Source organism: Cetorhinus maximus, chromosome 3, assembly GCF_964194155.1.
Source record: "Cetorhinus maximus chromosome 3, sCetMax3.hap1.1, whole genome shotgun sequence".
In the NCBI taxonomy this organism is placed as follows: domain Eukaryota; kingdom Metazoa; phylum Chordata; class Chondrichthyes; order Lamniformes; family Cetorhinidae; genus Cetorhinus; species Cetorhinus maximus.
The window spans coordinates 125,110,819-125,130,572 of NC_135881.1; the positions used below are offsets into that span (position 1 = coordinate 125,110,819).

At 43.8% G+C, this 19,754-nt stretch overlaps 1 protein-coding gene across 4 annotated transcripts in view; it reads right to left on the reverse strand.

Annotated features, from left to right (window-relative positions):
• The window catches only part of pex1 (peroxisomal biogenesis factor 1), an 88,663-nt gene that overhangs the window by 36,425 nt on the left and 32,484 nt on the right, over positions 1-19,754 (reverse strand). For all 4 annotated transcript variants that reach the window (XM_078538913.1, XM_078538914.1, XM_078538912.1 and 1 more), the window contains exons 12-17: positions 13,190-13,360; positions 10,913-11,067; positions 9,200-9,389; positions 7,433-7,599; positions 4,947-5,081; positions 450-514 (exon numbers count right to left, since the gene is read on the reverse strand). In XM_078538913.1, the coding sequence (XP_078395039.1) occupies positions 450-514; positions 4,947-5,081; positions 7,433-7,599; positions 9,200-9,389; positions 10,913-11,067; positions 13,190-13,360 (883 nt within the window). The remainder of the gene's footprint in view (positions 1-449; positions 515-4,946; positions 5,082-7,432; positions 7,600-9,199; positions 9,390-10,912; positions 11,068-13,189; positions 13,361-19,754) is intronic.

Below are 19,754 nucleotides of genomic sequence, written 5' to 3' on the forward strand. Positions count from 1 at the left end.
GAGGTCTGAGCCCTCCAGCTTCCTCTGGCCCCAGGCCACTCCATTCCCTTGCCCTTGCCCCTTGAGCCCACTCCTCCAGCCCTTTTCTATTTCAGGTCCTAATTCTCAACCCCATTGCAGAGTAGATATGGCAACAAAATTCATCTCTTTGCCCACAACCTCTCTGGACAAAGATTTTGTTCTCTGCATGCACAGAGATTTCTCTGGATTACAAGAAACCCCCAAGTCAGAAACTAACCTAGAAGTAGAAGCTAAAGGTAATTCCTGGAATCAAGGATTTTACATAAGCAATTTTCTCTCTCTTTCTCGGTTGATGCAGCCATCATGCCAGAGAAAAATGAAATGAAATCTGAAGGCTATAATTTATGAAGGAAAAATATTGGCTTTTGTCACTTCTCTGGAAATCACCAAACTGCAGTAATCAATATAGTTGGTCAGATATAACATACTTGCTGAAAACATCTCGAATTGCCTGTTCGCTTGCACCAATGTATTTACTCAGTAGTTCCGGACCCTGTGAAAGAAAAAGGCTGGAAATCAGTTAAATTATTTTAATTCAGTTAGTTACTTTATACTGTTTAGAACCAAATGCCATGCTGGGTTCTTCACCTTAAAGAAAAGGCAAGCAGATCTCCACATGCACAATGGGGATAACAGAAGAGGAGGAAAAATATTATGGGCTGTTCTTCACACATCCAGTCAAACGCTGGTCTTGGCTCAGTGGTAGCACTCTTGTCCTTTGAGTCAGAGGGCTGTTGGATTTAAGTCCAATTCCAAAGAATTGAGTACATAATTTGGGCTGACACTTCAGCGCAGTATTGAGGGAATGCCGCACAATTAGACATGATAACTTTTGGGTTAGATGTTAAACTGACTTCGCCTTTAGATGGATATAAAGATTTCACAACACTAAACAAAGAAAAGCATAAGAGTTTTTCCTGATGTCCTAACCAATATTTATCCCCCTAACCACACCACAAAAATAGATAATTATCTCATTGCTTTGTGGGACTGTCCTATATGCAAATTAGCTTTTGTGTTTCCTACAACAGTGACTACACTTCAAAAGACTTAATTGGCTGTAAAGTGCTTTGGAATGCCCATGGGTCATGGAAGGTGCTATATAAACACAAGCTTTTAATCTTAATGGCTGATTATGGAGTACCAATGTCTACGCTAGGAACAGGTCTTCTCCTGCTCCTTGTATTAAAACTTGTATTTAGATATCGGTTCAATAAATGGGAACTGTAGAATAGTGGCAATGTTATTTAAACTAGTTAATCCAAAAACCTACATTAATGCTCCAGAGACAAGCATTCAAATCACACCATGGCCAATGGGTAAATCTAAATTCAATTAATTAAATAAATCTGGAATAAAAAGTGCTTCTCAGGTATGGTGACCACGAAGCTACCGGATTACTGTAAAAATCTATCTGCTTGATTAATGTCCTTTAGGGAAGGAAATCTGCCATCTTTACCCGATTTGGCCTACGCATGACTCCAGACCCCAGTAATGTGGTGGGCTCTTAACTACCCTCTGAAATGGCTGAGAAAACCACTCAGTTGTAGCAAGTTGCTACAGAAAAGTCAAATAAAAATAAACAGGTCAGGTCACCCAGTAGCAACTTATCAGGTATGGAAAAAGCATACCCATCCCCAGTTGGCCCTGCAAAGTCCTCCTCACTAACATCTAGGGGCTTCTGCCAAAATTGGGTGAGCGGTCCCAAAGACTAGTCAAGATGCCTTACAGCCAATGTCCCAGGCTCTTCCGTTGCCATCCCTGGGTATGTCCCACCAACAGGGCACACCAACCAGAGGTGGCAGCACAGTGGTATACAGTCAGGATGGAATGGTCCCAGGAGCCTTCACTTTGGGTCCCATAAAGTCTCATAGAAGCAGGTCAAACATGAGCAAGGAAACCTTCTTCTAATTCGCATCTACCACTCTCCTGCACTGATGAATCAGTGCTCCTCCATCTAGAACAGCACTTGGGAGAAGCATGGAAGGCAGCAAGGGTGCAGAATATATTCTGGGTAGGGGACTTGAATGTCCAGCACCAAGAGTGACTCGGTAGCATCACTACTGACCGAGTCTTGAAGGACATAGCTGTCAGAAAGAACCTGCTCCAAATGGTGAGAGAACATGGGGTTGGGGGGGAAACCTACTTGACCTCGTTCTCACAATTTTACCTTTTGTAGATGCATTTGTCTATGATTCTATTGACAGGAGTGACCATTGCATTGTCCCTGTGGAGACAAAGTCTCATCTTCACACTGAGGACACCATCTATTCTGTTATGTGGCATTACCACTGTGCTAAAAGGGATAAATTCAGATCAGGTCTAGCAGCTCAAAACTGGCATCCATGAGGCACTGTGGGCTGTCAATCTATAATCTCATGGACCAGCATAGCCCTCATTGTGCTATTACCATCAAGCCAAGGGATCCACCGAGGTTTAATTACTGTAGAACAGTATGCCAGGAGCAGCACCAGGTATACCTAAAAATGAAGTACAACGCAAGACTACAAGCATAAGAAGCAACATGCTATAGACAGGGCTAAATGATCCCACAAACACCAGATAAGATCAAAGTTCAAAGTACAGCCACATCTATTTGTGAACAGCGATGGTCAATTAATCAACAGGAAGAGGCAGCTCCATAAAACATTCCCATCCTGAATGATGGCAGAGCCCAGCATGAATGCAAAAGACAAGGCTGAAGCTTTTGCAAGCATCTTCAGTCAGAAGTGTCGAGTGATGGATCCTTCTTGGCCTCCTCCAAGGGTCCCCAGCATCACAGATGCCAGCCAATTCGATTTGTTCCATGTGATATTAAGAAACAGGTCCAGCAAAGGCTATGGGCCCTGATAACATTCCCACTATAGTGCTGTAGTGTGGAACATTGCCCAGATATGTCCTGTTCACAAAAAAGGACAAATCAAATCCAGCAAATTACTGTCCCACCAATCTACTCTCTCAATCATCAGTAATGCGATGGAAGGTGTTGTTGACAGTACTATCAAGTGGCAATGATTCAGCAATAACCTGCTCACTAACACTCAGTTTGGGTTCTGCCACAGCCATTCAGTTCCAGATCTCTTTACAGTCTTAGTCCAAATATGGACAAAGAGTTGAATTCCAGGTGGGAGTGACTGCCTTTGACATCAAGGCAGCATTTGACCAAGTGTGGTATCAAGAAGCCCTGGTAAAATTATATCAATGAGCATCAGAAGAAATTTATCCACTGGCAGGAGTCATTCCTAGCACAAATGAAGATAGTCATGGTTGTTGGAGGCCAAACATCTCAGCCCCACAACATTGTTCCAGGGGTTCTTCAGGACGGTGTCCTAGGCCAAAACATCTTCAGCTGCTTCAAAAATGGCATTCCCTCAATCATAAGATCAGAAGTGGGGATGTTTGCTGATGATTGCACAGTGTACAGTTCCATTTGTAACTCTGCAGATAATGAAACAGCCCATGCCCACAGGCAGCAAGACCTGGACAACATTCAGGTTTGGGCTGATAAGTGGTAAACAATATTCACGCCACCCAAGTGTGGGGCAATGACCATCTTCAACGAGGAAGAATCTAACCATCACCTCTTAACACGCAATGGCATTTCCATCGCTGAATCTCCCACTATCAACATCCTGAGAGTTACCTTTGGCCAGAAACTTTCTGGACCAGCCATATAAATACTGTGGCTACAAGAGTACGTCAGAGGCAAGGAATTCTGTGGCAAGTAACTCACCTCCTGACTCCCCAAAGCCCTGTCCATCAAGCACAAATCAGGAGTTTGATGGAATACTCCCTACTTGTCTGGATGAGTGTAGCTCCAACACCACTCAAGAAGCTCAACACCATCCAGGACAAAGCAGACAGCTTGATTGGCACCCTATCCATCATTGGCACACAATGGCACCATTTACAAGATGCACTGCAGCAACTCGCCAAGGAACCTTCAATAGCAGCTCCCAAATCCACGACCTCTACCATCTAAAAGAACAAGGACAAACAGATGCATGGGAGCACAACCATCTGCAAGTTCCCCTCCACGCCACACACCATTCAGATTTGGAACTAAATCGCCATTCCTTCACCATTGATGGGTCAAAATCTCAGAACTCCCTCCATAACTGCACTGCAGGTGTACCTATATCACAAGGACGGCAGTAGCTGAAGGCGGCGGCTCAACATCATCTTCCCAAAAGCAATTAGGGATGGGCAATAAATGCTGGCCTAGCCAGTGACGCCCACATTCCATGAGCAAATAAAAAACTAAAAATCTGTCCCGGGGCACTTTACAGATGCCTAAAGAGGAAGAGACCAGGTGCATTGACCAGAAGTTTTGTCTAAGGAATGGGTTTTAAGGACAGTCTTAAAGGAGGAGAGAGATAGAGAGATGGAAGGGTTTTGAGATGGAATTCTAGAGTGCACACCCATGGTAACTGAAAACATGGTGGGGAAAATGAAGGAATAATACATAAGAGGTTGGAATCAGTGGGAAGGGTGTTCAGGGAAGGAAGAGGTGTATTGCTGAAGATTATAGGGGCGGGAAGGACAAAGCCATCAAGAGATCTAAACACAAATAAGTATACTAAATTTAAGGTGTTTAGGGACCTGGATTTCTTAATCAGCACCTTGGGTGGATAGTCAACAATTTAGTTCATCAACTGCAGGTATTCCTCATTCTTTGATTATTGTTAAATTTTGGTTATTTATCATTCGATCTGGAAATTAAGTAAGCAGTCAAAGAAATATAAAATGTTCTTGGCAAGTGAGAGAAGTGAAAAAATCACACATGATTAGACCACCAATATATGTTCTTTAAAATTATATTAGTGGCAGTAAGAATCAGAAATTTTATGCAAACGAGCACAATATTTCCAGTTTAAAGTCGCTAGCGAGGATGTTCAACTACATTGTAATAACAATGATCATACCTTAATACTAATAAAGTTCAATCCACTTTCTCTGGTGATGACACCTGCTAATAATGTCTTTCCAGTTCCTGGTGCCCCATACAACAGGATTCCAGATCGCTGTCGTATAGGTAGTTTTACAAACAGCTGTGGATACTAAAAGGATAAAATGATACAAGTCATTCTACACGACTCCATAATATTCAAAAGTGCATTACATACTTGTTTCATAGATTTTAATTTATTCATTGCTCTAGGGAAAAAATAAATCTGCATTCTTGCCAAATTATCTTTTCAAGCTTGACTGCAAGGCTCCTCATTCCTTTGCGAAGTAGGCTACCTAATTCACACTGCACAGATCATAGTCTCGAGATACATTTTCATATGGTTTAAAATTCAGTTTGTGCTTTGCTAATCTTTCATTGAATTTTCCCTCTGCCTTCAGCAATCACCCTGCAGTTGCTGACCTAGAATGGCTCGTGGTCTACCTCAAATTTAAAAGCCTCAAATTTAACATTCCCATCTCTGTGTTCAAATCTTTCCATGACATCGCCCATCTCTATCTTTGTAAACTTCTCCAGCTCTACAGCCTTCTGAGAACTCTGTGTTCCTCCAATTCTGGCCTCTTGGGCATCCCCAACTTTCTTCGCCCCAGCTTTGGCAGCTTTTAGCGACCTGGCCCTAAGCACTGGATTCCCTCCCTGGACGTCTCCTTCTTTAACCTAAACCTACTTCTTTGATCAAGTCTGTGGTCACCTATCATGTCTTCCTTTCTTGGTTTGGTGTCATTTCATTTTTGCCTGATTCTGCTCCTCTAAAGTGCCTAGGGATGTTTTACTACCTTAAATGTGCTGTATAAATCAAGTTATTGCTGCTGTTACCTGAACCTGTTTAAATTAGGAAGTCCTATATTATCCAATTTGGTTTAAAAAAAACAATTTCCAATGTGCTATGAAGTATAAATTTGGTTATGAAGTTAACAGAACGATTTCACCTTTGATTTTTTTTTTACCTTTAGCTGAAGCGCCACAATTTTTCTGGTCTACACGATTTTATTCCCAATATACTCGAAATTAGCTCAAAGCGTTCAATGTTGAGTAACAGTAAGCAAAACATACCGAGAAAATCGTGGGACAAAGTATACTGATAAACACATCTCTCAAATTTTCACATCTCTAAGGCAGTACTGTCATAACTCATTATTGCTACCTGCCAAAACTCTCATTCATGCCTTTATCACCTCCAGACTTAACTAATCTGATGTTATCCAGGTCAGCCTTGTATCCTTCATCCTCCATAAACTTCAGCTCATCCATCACCCCTGTGCTCAATGAACTGCATTGGTGCCTGGTCCCACAACACCTCAAAAGGAAGTCTCATCCTCTTGGAAATTCTCATCCTCTTATTCAAATTCCTTCATGAGCTCATCCCTCCCTATCTCCAACTCCACTATCCTCTGGCAACTGTGCATTCCTTGATCCTGGCCTCCTGCACATCAAAAATCTGTCTGCTCCACCATTAGCAGCCATGCTGTTAGTCACTTAGGGCACAAGTTCCCTACACCTCCATCCCACCTCCCTCTTCTCCTTTGAGACCCAACTTAAAATCCGTCTTGCTGACAAACTTTTGGTTACTCTCTATCTTTGGCTTGGTGTGTGTGTCTTATTGTGGTCGTCAGGCACCTTACAATGTTCTTCTTTATTGAAGGTGTTATACCAATGAATGCTGTTTGCTTGAGGAGCAGCACCACAGATCTACACCTACAAGTATTGCATCTTCAGTGCTCAGTAGAGTAGGAAGATCAGATAAATGAAGTCCTGTCCCTATGTACTCAGTTTAGAAAGGAGATTAATTTGGAAATTTGGTCACACACCAGAAGTTTTGTTAAGCAGAGGGAGTTGGAGGATGTATGATAGGCATTTGATAGGAGATCCAGTAAATATCAGTCATTGTAGGAGGGATGTAAATGTGCTTCTTGTGTTCTTCAGGAATGAATAGACAGTGTATGGGGCAGGCATTATGAGGGAATGTGTTTCTAGCACAAGTGCCAAGAAATTGCTCTCATTGAAGAGTGAATTTTTCAAACTGTTCACAATAATGTGTTGCCCCATTATTTTCAATTAATCATGTGACAGTACCTTCACACTGCAACTAGGCACAGCACTTTTCGAAATCTTGAGACTACTCATCATTTCAGATATCCATTTATTGATTTCTCTGGGAATATCTAATTTTTCTCCTTCAATTTTCAAAGTTTAGAAAGCAACCTTAACGGGTAAGTGATTCAAACGAAATTAAGGCAACAGGGTTCTTGGCTTTTGCGTTTCCATGAAATTTAACAGAACAAAACTTTACAATCCATTACCAACCTCCAATGACACAGGAAACACTGCCAGTATTTTTACTTTTGAATAATACACTACATCAAATATATTCCCCATGCGATATCTTTAGTCTTCCAACTTTAAATGAAAATTATTTCACTGCACAACAGTTTGATCTCATACCTTGACAGATAATTGTATGGTATCCATAAGAATTTGTTTTACTTCATGTAGCCCTCCCACTTTGTCCCAACCCAAATCTTTTGGTTTGTTTAACTTGGCATTTCTTAGAGAAGTAGGTGTAAATCCCTCAAGAGCCCGCTGGAAGTCCAATGTTGTCAAATATAGTTCTGCAAATAGAAAAATTACAAAGTGCTTGTTTTTGAATTTCAGAAGCTTAGCATGTAATAGTTTGTCTTCAATTTGGCAAAGAGGGCGTGAATTTGCCAATCGATTACTGGTTCTTATTTCCTACTGGATTCAAACCGTTTACTACTACCTTTACACATATACTGGAGGTGAACTAGCTTTTGTCATGCAGTTATTTGCTTAGAAAACTCAGAGTTCAAATTATATTGCTCCTGAGCTAACCTGATTTATTACTTTATGAAACTAAATATAAAATATTAACCCTTTAAGTTTCCATGACAAATTTATCTCAACAACAGTACTCTACTCCATTAAAACATTTTTATGACATATGCCATGTTTTGACTTCTGAATGTCAGTCCAAAACATCGCGTCAAAGTTTGACCTGGTTATTTTTTAAAAGTCTTAGAATCCTAGAATGACATCACAGGAGACCATTCAGCCCATTGTGCCCATGCCAGTTCTTTTAAACAGCTACCATTCAGCCTTACTTCCCTGTTCTTTACACATAGCCCTACAAATTTTCCCCTTCAAGTATCTACCCAAATATCCTTTTGTAAGTTATTTTTAAATCTGCTTCCACTGCCCTTTCAGGCAGTGTATTACAGATCATAACTTAGTGTTAAAAAAAAATTTAATCTCGCTGATGGTTCTTTTGCCAATTGCCTTAAATCCATCTCCTCTAGTGACTGACCTTTCTGCGCTGGAAAGGATTCATCCTTATTTACTCTATTAAAACCGTTCAGAATTCTGAACAGCTCAATCAAATGGCCCTTTAACCTTTGCTGCTCTAAGGAGGGAAATCCCAGCTTCTCTAATCTCGCCACATAACTGCAGTCCCACACCCCTGGTATCATTCTAGCATATCTCTTCTGTGCCCTCTCCAGGGCTTTGATATCCATCCTAAGATGTAGCGCCCAGGATTGGGCACAATACTCTAGTTAACTCAGCACAGACTGAGGGTCAAACCAGGGGCCTTCCTGCCCTATAAGGGTCAGCTAGTCAATGCCAGAAGGTTAGGTTAACATAGTTACTAATGATCACTTGGGGAGTGTAACACACAGATGTGTGTGCACAGCTTTAAGCCCAGGTGCTTTTGATGGCCTCAGATAAAATAGTAAATGGAGACACAGAAAGAAATAAAAAGGGAGGAAAGAAGGAAAGAATAAAAACAGAGAGAGGGTAAGAAATTGAAAAAAGAGAACACAAGGATTCCAGAGCAACAAGGTTACATGGGCAGTTTTCAATCAAATAGGGACATAGAAATTAATATTTTCCTGTCAGGGAGTAAAGTTGTTACAGGAAGTGCAGGCAGCTATAATTTTTGCAATGTATTATAAATATTCAATGTTCTTAGATACATTGGCTTATGGCTATAATTGGTTAACAAACAAAAAATGACAAAAGATGACAAGACCAGAACCAATTGTAATACTTGTACTAGAATTATAGAGAATAAAGATTATAAAGATAGCCAGAAAGGTTTCCGGTTAACTTCATTCTTTATTACAGCAATGTACAGCCTGGTAACTGTATTGTCCTTTATGCTATTGCCAGTTAGGTCTGTACTTACAGCCATACCTTGTTCTCTGATGTTTTTACTAGTTAGTACATGGGAGTGCATAGCCCGTTCCATCAATATGACAAAATCTCTTGCTACAAAGCCTTCGGTTGCTTTAGCCAGTCCTTGAAGGTCAATGTTTTGTAATGTCTCCAATGGTACAATGATTTTATTTTGAATTACAGAAGTTAAGAGTTGTACTCGCTGATCCTGGTAACCAAAGAGAAATCTTTGCAATGCATACCTTTCCAAATATTTACTAATTTCAAACATGAACATTATACTTCCATGAAATCCAGTATTTCTTAGCCCAAACCACAAATGTCTAGGAGCCCAATGATAAAATCACTAAAAGTTCAGGTTTTAATTTATGGTTGTACACAAACAATACCTACTTTAAGGAGAAATGACAGGAATTTAAATATAATTAGGATACAAATTGGGTAAAGGTCTAATATATACAAACTATTAGATTCTATTTCTTTAAAAAGACAAAACTGAAGTTAATTATCCTACAGTATTTTTGGTCTCAACTTCCCTCAGAGTTACTCCAGTGCCAGTTTACATAACAATTTTGCTTCAGCTCAGAACAGCACTATGATTTTAACAGAATTCATTGCTTTGTACAAAAATGGATGGATTCTCTTTCCTCAAAAAACATTACAGGCAGAAAATAAACCAGTATTCGGCAGCATGGAAAAGGAATGGAGACAACAAATAGCCCCTTGCCTTCCCCTCCCTTCCAAGTTTCTATTGGTTTTAAAACAGACGAGTGAAATCTATGTGGGGATATTCTACAGCTCCCTCAAATTAGACACAGTTGATTTACTATTTGAGACATCACATAGCTCATCTTCAAAACTTAAAATAGGAACCTGAAATATTAAACATTCAAAACATTAGAATTGGTTTTCCTTCAATTTATAGTATTTTTTAAAATATGTTAATAATTTAACTCTGTTACCAATGATATGCTAATCATCCAAAGATACAGAACATTTATAGAGAAAAATTCAATCCTATGATTCAAATAATAGGGCAGAATTTTTAGGTTGGCGTGTGGGTGTGCGCCCAACCCAATCAGATGCAAAATCGCACGTGATGAGGTCAGACAAGTGTCCCGATGTCATTCCGTATTCAGGCGATATTTCAGTCGGCGGGAGCATGCGAGTGTCGGAAGCATACCGGCCGACAATTGAGATGACAATTAAAGTTGTCAAGGTTCCAATTGTCCCCGATTTTTCGTGGTCCGTCCAACCTTACAGTTGGCGGACGAGCGAATCTGTCAGACAGACTTTGCATTTTTGATGAAACCTCATCCAAGGGAGGGATGAGGTTTACATTATTAAATAAAACAAAAATTGTATGTGCAGAATTTTCATCACGTATATGTTCAGGTGACTGATTCTGATGTCAGTTGACTGATTTTTTTCCAGATTTTAAAATCTTTATTGAAGTGTTTTGAAGTCTTCAGCTCCCTGAGGCAGCACCCTGCCTTCAGGGAGCTTTCAATCAGCGCCCGCCCTCCTCCTGCCCCTACCCCGGCAGCGCTGAGTATTTCAGCATGTGTTTCATGCTGGCTGGCCGTTAATTGGCCAGCCAACGTAAAACTGTGGGTAGGGGTCCATTCCCCAGCCGCTCCCGGGCCCGCTGATCATGCCCACACGCCAACCTAAAAATCCTGCCTGTGATGTCGTGTGAATTGGTTTGAAGTACTTGGGAAGTTGATTTACCTGGTTTGGAAGTGAAATATCCTGAATGCATTGAAATATGTGAGATCCTTCAGCACAAACAAGAGAGGGATGTAGAGTATATTCAGAAATGCTGGTGGCTATCAATGCAATAAGAGTCCCTTGTGAAACTGCCACAGCAATCAAATTCTTCAAAACTGAAATAAAGGGATTGCACAGGTCACCATGTTAGTAATGCAATTAAATAAAAATAAAATAATTCACTGCACTTACCAACATGTAGTATTATGCTTTTGTATTCTGAATGATTAGCTAACAGAATCATTTAAGGTATTCAAAATCATCCAGCGTATTGCACATTTTACATAGCAACCAAAGAATATATTCTCCAATCAATCACGATTAAAATGTAAATTAAATCCTACCACTCAGGATGTTTTTTATAATTATATAGTAGTTCAAATATATTATCATATGTTGCCCAACTTGTTTTTCTAATTTGCTTCTAACACTGCCCAGTTTCAGAAGATTCTATAACAGTCAAAAAACTTATGCACGCTCAGGGGAGTGAAATAGAAATTAAATTTGCTTTATCATCTCAGTCCAGTAAAGAGGAGCCAATTTACAGTATTTGTATTCCATCTACGATAGCAACTCCAAATTTAGCAACAAATGTAATGGCAGCAGCAATGGTTCTTCTACACCAAGGCCAGGATTTTACCTTCAGCATGTGGGCACACACCCGACACGCCCAAACGTAATATGACGCACGATGATGTCGGGCATGGGTCCTGATGTCATCATGCACTTGTGCGATATTTTGTTCAGCGGGCACGCACCAGAGTCGGCTGCACACCCGCCGATAACTGAAAGGTCTATTAAGGCCATTAACAAAGTAATTAACTTGAAACTTACGCTGCTGTACAACCTAACGGCTGGCAGACAGGCGAAAAGGCCAAGCAGCCTTTACATTTTTTAGGAAACCTCATCCACGAGCGGGATGAGGTTTCCTAAAACTAATACAAATTATATAAAAACTTCATTTTGCAATTAAAAACATGTCCCATCTAATGTGACGCAGTCACATGAGGGGACATGTTTCATTAAATTTTTATTGTATTTATTAATTCTTTCAAAAAGCGCTTCAATCTCTGAGGCAGCTCCATGCCTCAGGGAGATTGAAGCGCTCTTTCATGTGCATGCGCAAACTGTGCGCTAGGCCCGGCTCTCCCTCCTCCCCCGGCCGCACAGGCAGCGCACAGCATGCCGCACGCAATCCACGCAGGGCGGGCCTTAATTGGCCTGTCCCCATGAAATTACAGAGCAGAGCCAATCGCAGGCGGCAGTCAGCTTCCCAACCGCCCCCACCTGCTCCCACCAAGCCCGCCCAACGAAGGTAAAATTATACTGGCAATAGTATAATATTTGCTAATTAAGACTCTTAAAAAAAAAAAAAAATTCTCTGGCACAAACATGCACAAGCAGTTATTTTAAAAGTTGCTTTACGTGCTACAGAAGTCATCCCCAAAACAAGACAGCGCAATTTCTACAGTAGTGAGAACTAGGTAGTCTTCCCCAAAATAAATGCGGCATTAGTATACCATGATACCACATCATATCACGTTAGGATGTGGACAATTATCTGCAATCAGAGCAGAGTATCTGGTATCACGCACCTGAGAGAGCAGCTATGACAGAAAATATCCTCAAGCTTCCTCTTCCTGATCTCAGTTGAAAAAGGCATAGTATAGGGCAAGTCAGCTTGCTCAGATCTTTTGCACTTCCTAGTGGCTGGCTTAAGGGTAGCAGAGATAAAGTACTCAAATAAATAGCTAACAAAAAGCTGACTCGCATACCAACAGTATTTTTTTGGGAAACAATAACAAGTCTTTACGTAATTACATTCTTAACATGCTCCAAAGATTAAACTGCCCATACCAGAGGGACATTGCAAGGGTTTTCCAATTATCTTAATTGTAAATAAGAAAATACATATCAACCAAGCTGCTCAAGTTATATTGTCCAGTTGTGTACAATGCATATGGAAGGCATCCATCTCTCCAATACAGAATATCCAAACTTAAACCTCTGTTGTTGCGTTTCCAATGTTCTACGCCCATATTGACTACCAATGGTTCTAGTAAATCTAATTGCTGTGAGATATAAGTATTATATCACTTTTTCTGCGCTCAAGTGAATCAGACAATTTATTTTCAACAATTCATTAGCGCGTTGGAGTTTTGGAGAAATATCACTCCATTTAATGTTATTGACCTGTTACCTGATACGCAATAAAAGTTTTTAAATCAAAGCAATTACTTTGAGAAAGCTGTTTGCTAAGAATAGCCTCGGCACTATGTTCATGTTCTGGAGTAGAGACAGCTCCAGCAATATGATCTAAGTCATCCAAAAGAACAATAGAAGGCTGTCTCCACGCTGCCTCTGTGAAAGCATCTTCCCATTTCTTACGGATATTTTCAGCCCTTTTACCTAGATATTAAAATAAATTAAATAAATTAACACAATTTATAATCATAATTACACACAAACCAGTCTTCTTTCAACATTTTTGTCCAAAACATAATCTTTAATTCAATTTCTTTAAGCATATAAAAGTTAACTTAATATCAAAGATTTTTTTTAAAAAAAGCAACATTTGACAGTTTTCTATACATTCTCGCTATTTGAACCCACCTTAATGAAAATAAAGCCTCAGGCAAAAGAACAGAAGGCACTGTTCCAGATGATTCATACAGTGAGTCATGAGAATATAGAATTAATCAAGCAAGTTACTCATGCAAACACAAACAAAATATTTTTGCTACATTGAACAAACAAGATATTTATTTAGCTCCTTTAATGTAGAACATCATCCCAAGGTGTTTCAGAGATGCAATCAGACTAAAGTCATAGATAAGCCTTAAGGAAGGTCTTCAAAGCAGAAGAAAGGAAGTGGAGAGGCAGAGGACTTTAAGGAGCATATGCCAGACATTGGGCATTGATGGTTGAAGGCATAGTCACCAATGGTAGGGGAAAGGGAAGGCCATTAGAGGCCAGAGTCAGAAGAACATAGTTCTAAAGGGTGGGATGGGGGTTTTCAGGGCTTCAGGAGCTTACATGCAGAGGGAGGGGCATGACCATGGATGATTGGAAATGTTGAGTAACAGGGAACCAATGGTTAATAAGGAAAGAAGGAATGACTGACCAGGATTTGGCGGTGGATAGCAGTCAGCAAGTTTACGATGAGCTGAAGTTTATGGAAGGTGAAGAATGGAGTCTAGGAGACTGGTGGGAAAGCATTGGAATAGTTGAGTCTGGAGGCGTAAAAGGCATGGATGAAAACTTCAGCAGCAGGTAGTCTGAGTTAGAGGTGGAGGCAGGGAATGTTAGAGGGAGAAGCAGGTAGTTTTTTTACGATAGAAAAGATGTTAGTCGAAAGTTGAGCTCTGAATTGAATAGGAAGGATGGAATCAGTAACAAGGATATGAAGTTTGCCACAGGAGCTGAAGACAGTAGCTTTGATCTTCTCAAAGTTTAAATGGAGGAGATTGTGGTTTATCCAAGATTGGATGTCAGACAAGCTGCCTAAAAACAGAGACAGGGTAAGGTTGGATGTCGGACTAGTTGCCTAACAGCATAGAAACAGGGGCTGGGATTTTCCATGCCCGTTGGCATTGGGCATGCTCGGTGGAGTGAGTGGACAGTATGGCACGATTGGTTTCATGATAGCATGAAACCAGTTTGCGATTGTCCGCTCAGCCTGCCAATAGTGGGCCGCGTTTCCTGCCATCGGAGGTCGGGAACCTCATTGTAATACATCTACATATCATTATTAAGCCAGCCCGCCAGAATCGTGTGCGTTTCCCTCCCACCCACCCATGCAATCGCCTGTCCACATCGGCAGGAAAGCACGCCAACATGTTTCACAATAGCATATAAAAGATGTGCACTTGGCAGGCTGCATTTTGAGGGGAACTCAGAGGCAAGTACACAGTAACGTTGTGCAGCGTCCAGCTCCCAGGGCAGACAGGGTGCAAGAGTGATTGGATTCGCCCAGATCTCAGGTTTCCCACAAGTGCTGGGTGTGTTCAACTGCACTCATGTGGCGCTCAGATCTCTGTCACAACACATGGTGAGCTACATCAACCGCAAGGGATTCCACTCACTGAATGTGCAGCTGGTGTGCGACCACCAGAAACGCATCCTGCAGGTGTGCGCAAATATTCCACTAAGTGTGCACAGCTTGAGAAATGTTGGGGTGCGGGTCAAGGGCAGCCCTGCCATTGAGGCAACTTGTGGGGGGAGGGCAAGGGCATCCCTGCCGTTGAATATAATGCCTTGTGGGAGGGGGTGGGCGGGTAGGGAGGTCGAGGGAAGCAGCCACGCTTTAGGGAAACCTGTATAAAGTGACCATTCCTCTGCAGCTGAGACAGTTCAGGCACAGCCACATTGATATGATTGGATAAAAGCAAAATACTATAGATGCTGGAAATCTGAAATAAAAACAGAAAATGCTGGAAAAACTCAGGTATTGATATGATTGGACTAAGGTTTCCTGCCACACAAGCAATGCAGAGGAATCAAAGTGCCACCAAGTGCTCCAAAGCTCCCCCACCCCCCAGCACAGACTGCAAAGTCATGAGCGTTTTAGTGGGCTGCAGAACAGTTGGATGACTGGGCACGTTGTACAGTCTCCTCGCTAAAGCTGGCCGTGGAGCAGTCACTGCTGGAGGTGCTCACAGCACCTTGCAAGGTCAGCATCCCGGTTTGGACCAGTCTCCCTTATGGTTCAAGCTAACAGTGCAGCCTTGCAGCGCGGGTTAGGAGAATGCCTGCACTGAGCTGAGAGCACAGCATGCAGTCCAGTGGGCAAAGCTGCCACCAATCAGTTGAGTGGAGTGGGGTAGAGGTGGGTGGGGTTTCGGGCCACCACGCAGACTAATCTCTGGCCATCCAAGTGGTGGCCAGCACTTTCCGGGAAGTATTAAGGGGCCTTCACATTTAACCAGGACAGGTTCTTAGTACACCTATGCTAACCCGCATGTCTCTGTTGTTCATCCTGCAGGTGGTGTACAGCAGGATCATGGAGCCTAGTGAACTAGCTGTATGACTGATGGCCTACAGAGAATGAGGACAATGGAGGAGAGAGCAACTGAGGCTCCTGGTTGCGCAGAGGGAGGAACAGCAACCTCAAGAAGAAGGGGCGGCTGGGGCTCCCGCACACGCCACCAAAACGCAACAGCGAGCCATCATTGGTCGGCACCTAGCAACACACAGGGTCTATAGACACCACCTTTCATTATTGCAGAAGACAGAGAACCAGTGTCGCTGAAGACTGCGCATGTCTAGGGAACTGGTCGGCCACATCTGCCAGCTACTACAGGATTTGGTGCCACAGTGACATGGAGGGCATCCACTGCCAGTGACCATGAAAGTGATCGCGGTGCACAATTTCTATGCCGGTGGCTCCTGTCAGGGCTCCACAGGTGATCTCTGTGAGATATCACATGCCTCCACCCACAAATGCATCCAGTGAGGTCACGGATGTCGTCTTTGCAAGGGCATACAACTTTGTGCATTTCGCTGCGTCCAGGATAGCCAGGATGCAAGAGCGATTAGATTTGCCCAGATTTCAGATTTCCCACAGGTGCAGGGTGCGATCAACTGCACTCACATGGCGCCCAGATCTCCGTCACAACATGCGGTCGACTACATCAACCACAAGGGATTCCACTCGCTGAATGTGTAGCTGGTATGCGACCACCAGAAATGCTTCCTGCAGGTGTGCACACAGTTTCCAGGGATGTGCACAACTTTTACATCCTCAGTTGGTCACAGATCCCAAAAGTCTTCCAGGGTCCATAGAAACTGCAGGGGTGGCTCCTCGGGGACAAGGGCTACCCACAGAGGCCGTAGCTGATGATACGGCGGCCTCAGACTGCACCAGAGCGACGCTATAATGAGGCTCATGCTGCAGCTCGCAACTTGCTGGAGCATCGGGATGCTGAAGATGAGGTTGCCTGGACCAGTCTGGTGGAGCCCTGCAATGCAGTCCACATCGGGTGTCACGCATCGTCGTTTTCTACTACGCCCTTTACAACCTGGTGCTGCAACGGGGAGATGAGCTGGCTGAGAAAGTGGAGCAGCTGGAGGTTTCCTCTGATGAGGAGGACACCGACAGGGGTGAGGGTGAAGAGATCCTCAAAGGCGACGATGATGGGGATGAGGCCCTCACACTGGCTGGACAAGGCAGGCACGCTCGAGAGACCCTCATAGCTGCTAGATTTGTGGAGGATGATGACGACATACAATGAGGTAACCCCACAGATCCTCACATCTGTGAATGTTTCACTCCAGTCTGGCTTATGGCAGTGCAAATACCCTCAGTGAGAATGCTCCTGTCATGGAGACACAGTGGAGGCCCTAATAGTCGTTCGATCACATAGCCTCTGAGAATGTCTGATTCCTATCTGGCCGCGAGCAGCTCACTTGCACTCTGTAATCAGAGTCATATCATAGAAACGCAATCATGAAACTTTAGAAGTATCTGATCCTTTGCCCGCCTTTAGCACCCGAGCCCTTCAAGAGCACAGCATCACTGGTCACAGATGCTGAAGAGATTGTGGCCAGACCCACTTTAAAAAGTGTTGACAGCACACAGAGAGAATGACGGAACTCTGTGGCACCTGCGCACTACATTCTGGGAGCACTGACAAGCACCGCTGAGGTGCATGCATCAGTAGTGTGTCCAGGACCATCACTTTGGTCCGAAGGTTGCACAGGGAAGAGGCCCTGGGCTGAGACATCTGCCTTTATCTTATGCAGAAAGATTTCACATCTGAATGACAAGAACATTGCTCATCAGAACAAGGAGCCATAGGCAGGGAGACATTCTTGGAAGTTTATTGACAATGGTGATCAGTATGTACAAGTGATTAACACCCATGCCCAGGCTGTGCAACTAATTCTTCTTAACTTTCCTAACCCTGCTATTACGTCTTGAAGCTCCCCAGACATCCACAGAGGAAGTGGATTTGCTGACTGTGACGCCCCGTCTGTGATGACCTTGGCGGGCGTCCCCTGAAAGGCCGAGATTTGGAGGGCCCCGGCCTTTCGGGGTCCTGCTGTGGCAGTGGCACCCTCCTCCTCCTGTGTAACTGCAGCCACTGAGATCACAGGAAGAGAGGATTCGGATGGGCCAGACACTCCCAGATGAATGGCCCTGGGGCGTGCACCTGCTGATCCTCCTCCCTATGGATGCCTGAGAGCTCCTGGCTGACTCCTTGAGGAGAAGGGGTAGCTGGAGTAAGATCGAGCTGCCCCGCACCCCTCTCATGTATACACTGTTGAAGGCCAACTATGGCATTAGCGATGGAGTTGAGCCTATGCAGCAGTGCAGGACCAATGTCCTTGACCAAGGTCTCCATGGCGGTCGCCATCCTACCAGAGTTGACCTCGGTACGTTGGCATGCTGGCGCTATCATCTCAGAGTGAAGGCGGAAGGACTCCTCCATCATGCCTTGCAATCTGAGGAATGCAGTAGACATCCCTTCCTGATGTTCCTGAGCTTGCCTTTGCAGCTCCAGCAACTGTGACATGACCGAGTCCAGAGGCACGTCATCTGACTCTCTCAGCAAATTTCTGACCTCCAGCAGTCCTCCGAGTGCCGGATACCAGGGAAGTTCCTGCCGCCACCTGCTGTGGATCAGACAGTGCTTATCAGATTGTGATCCCGAGGCTATTCTAAAGCTAGGTCCCACCAAGGTGCGTGTCTCTACGCTGGTGTAGGGTGTGGGTGTGTGCTGTGATGGGACTTCAAGGAGGGTGCCACCAAATTCCTCTTCAGAGGTTTCTTGGGGGCTTGACTGGAGGCCCTGGGTCATGGACTCCATCGGCTGTTTTCCAGATGTGCCTGTGGAAGCAAGGGGAGATAATTAGTGTATGGCCGTGGCCTGTGAAACAGGACACATCACTCACAGCACGGTTTTCTGATGGATGTTGCACTGCTGGACCATCACTAGGTAGAGCACCATCGAAGTCACCATCATCACAGGACTGGTCCAGATTGTCACCAGTCAACTGGATGGCTCTGTTTTTAAAGTCCATGAGGACTTTGATTTCAGGCATTCCTCCACCGGTCTGCAACGTCTTCCTGTTGTGTGCCAGCTTGTCCTGCATCAATAGAGATGGAGAAAGTGTGGAAGCCCGCCAGGCCAAGTAAGTATGCCTGGTCTGTGTGGGTGGTGAATGGTCCCATGGACGGGATAAGGACAATGATGGAGAGTGTGAGAGAATGAATGGTGATGTCCCTTGAGCTGGCAGAGAGTGAGGGCCCTGTGGATGTATGATGGGTTTGTGAGTGTGTGAGTTGAGAGTGACGAGAAGAGTGCCTTACCCTGGCGGAACAGAGAAAATCATTCATCCTCTTGTGGCATTGGGTGGCTGCCTGGTTGGTCATGCCGCTGCCCACCCTGAGGCCAGAGCTGGGGTAGAAGACATCCCGGCGGAACTCCACAGCATCCAAAAGGCGTTCCAGTGACACGTTGCTTAATCTGGGGGCTGCAGTCTTTTTGCCTTTTGCGGACATCTTCCCTACATCGGTCGTGAGCTGGAAGCACTGAGATGTGTGCGTGCAGCTGGACTTTAAATATAGCGCCCGGCGTGATGAAGTGGCAAAGTGATGGTGGGCAGGCGAATGAGAGCTCATCCACCATGGAAACATCGTTTTACTCACCCACTACGGCACTTAGTGCAAATCCGGGACGATTCTGCCCAGGAAGGTTGAGAGGGGTGATGGGAAAGGTGGAGCTGGCTGCCATCAGCATACACGCGGAACCAGGCCTGATGTCTACAAATGACGTTGCCAAGAGGTAGAATGTAGGTG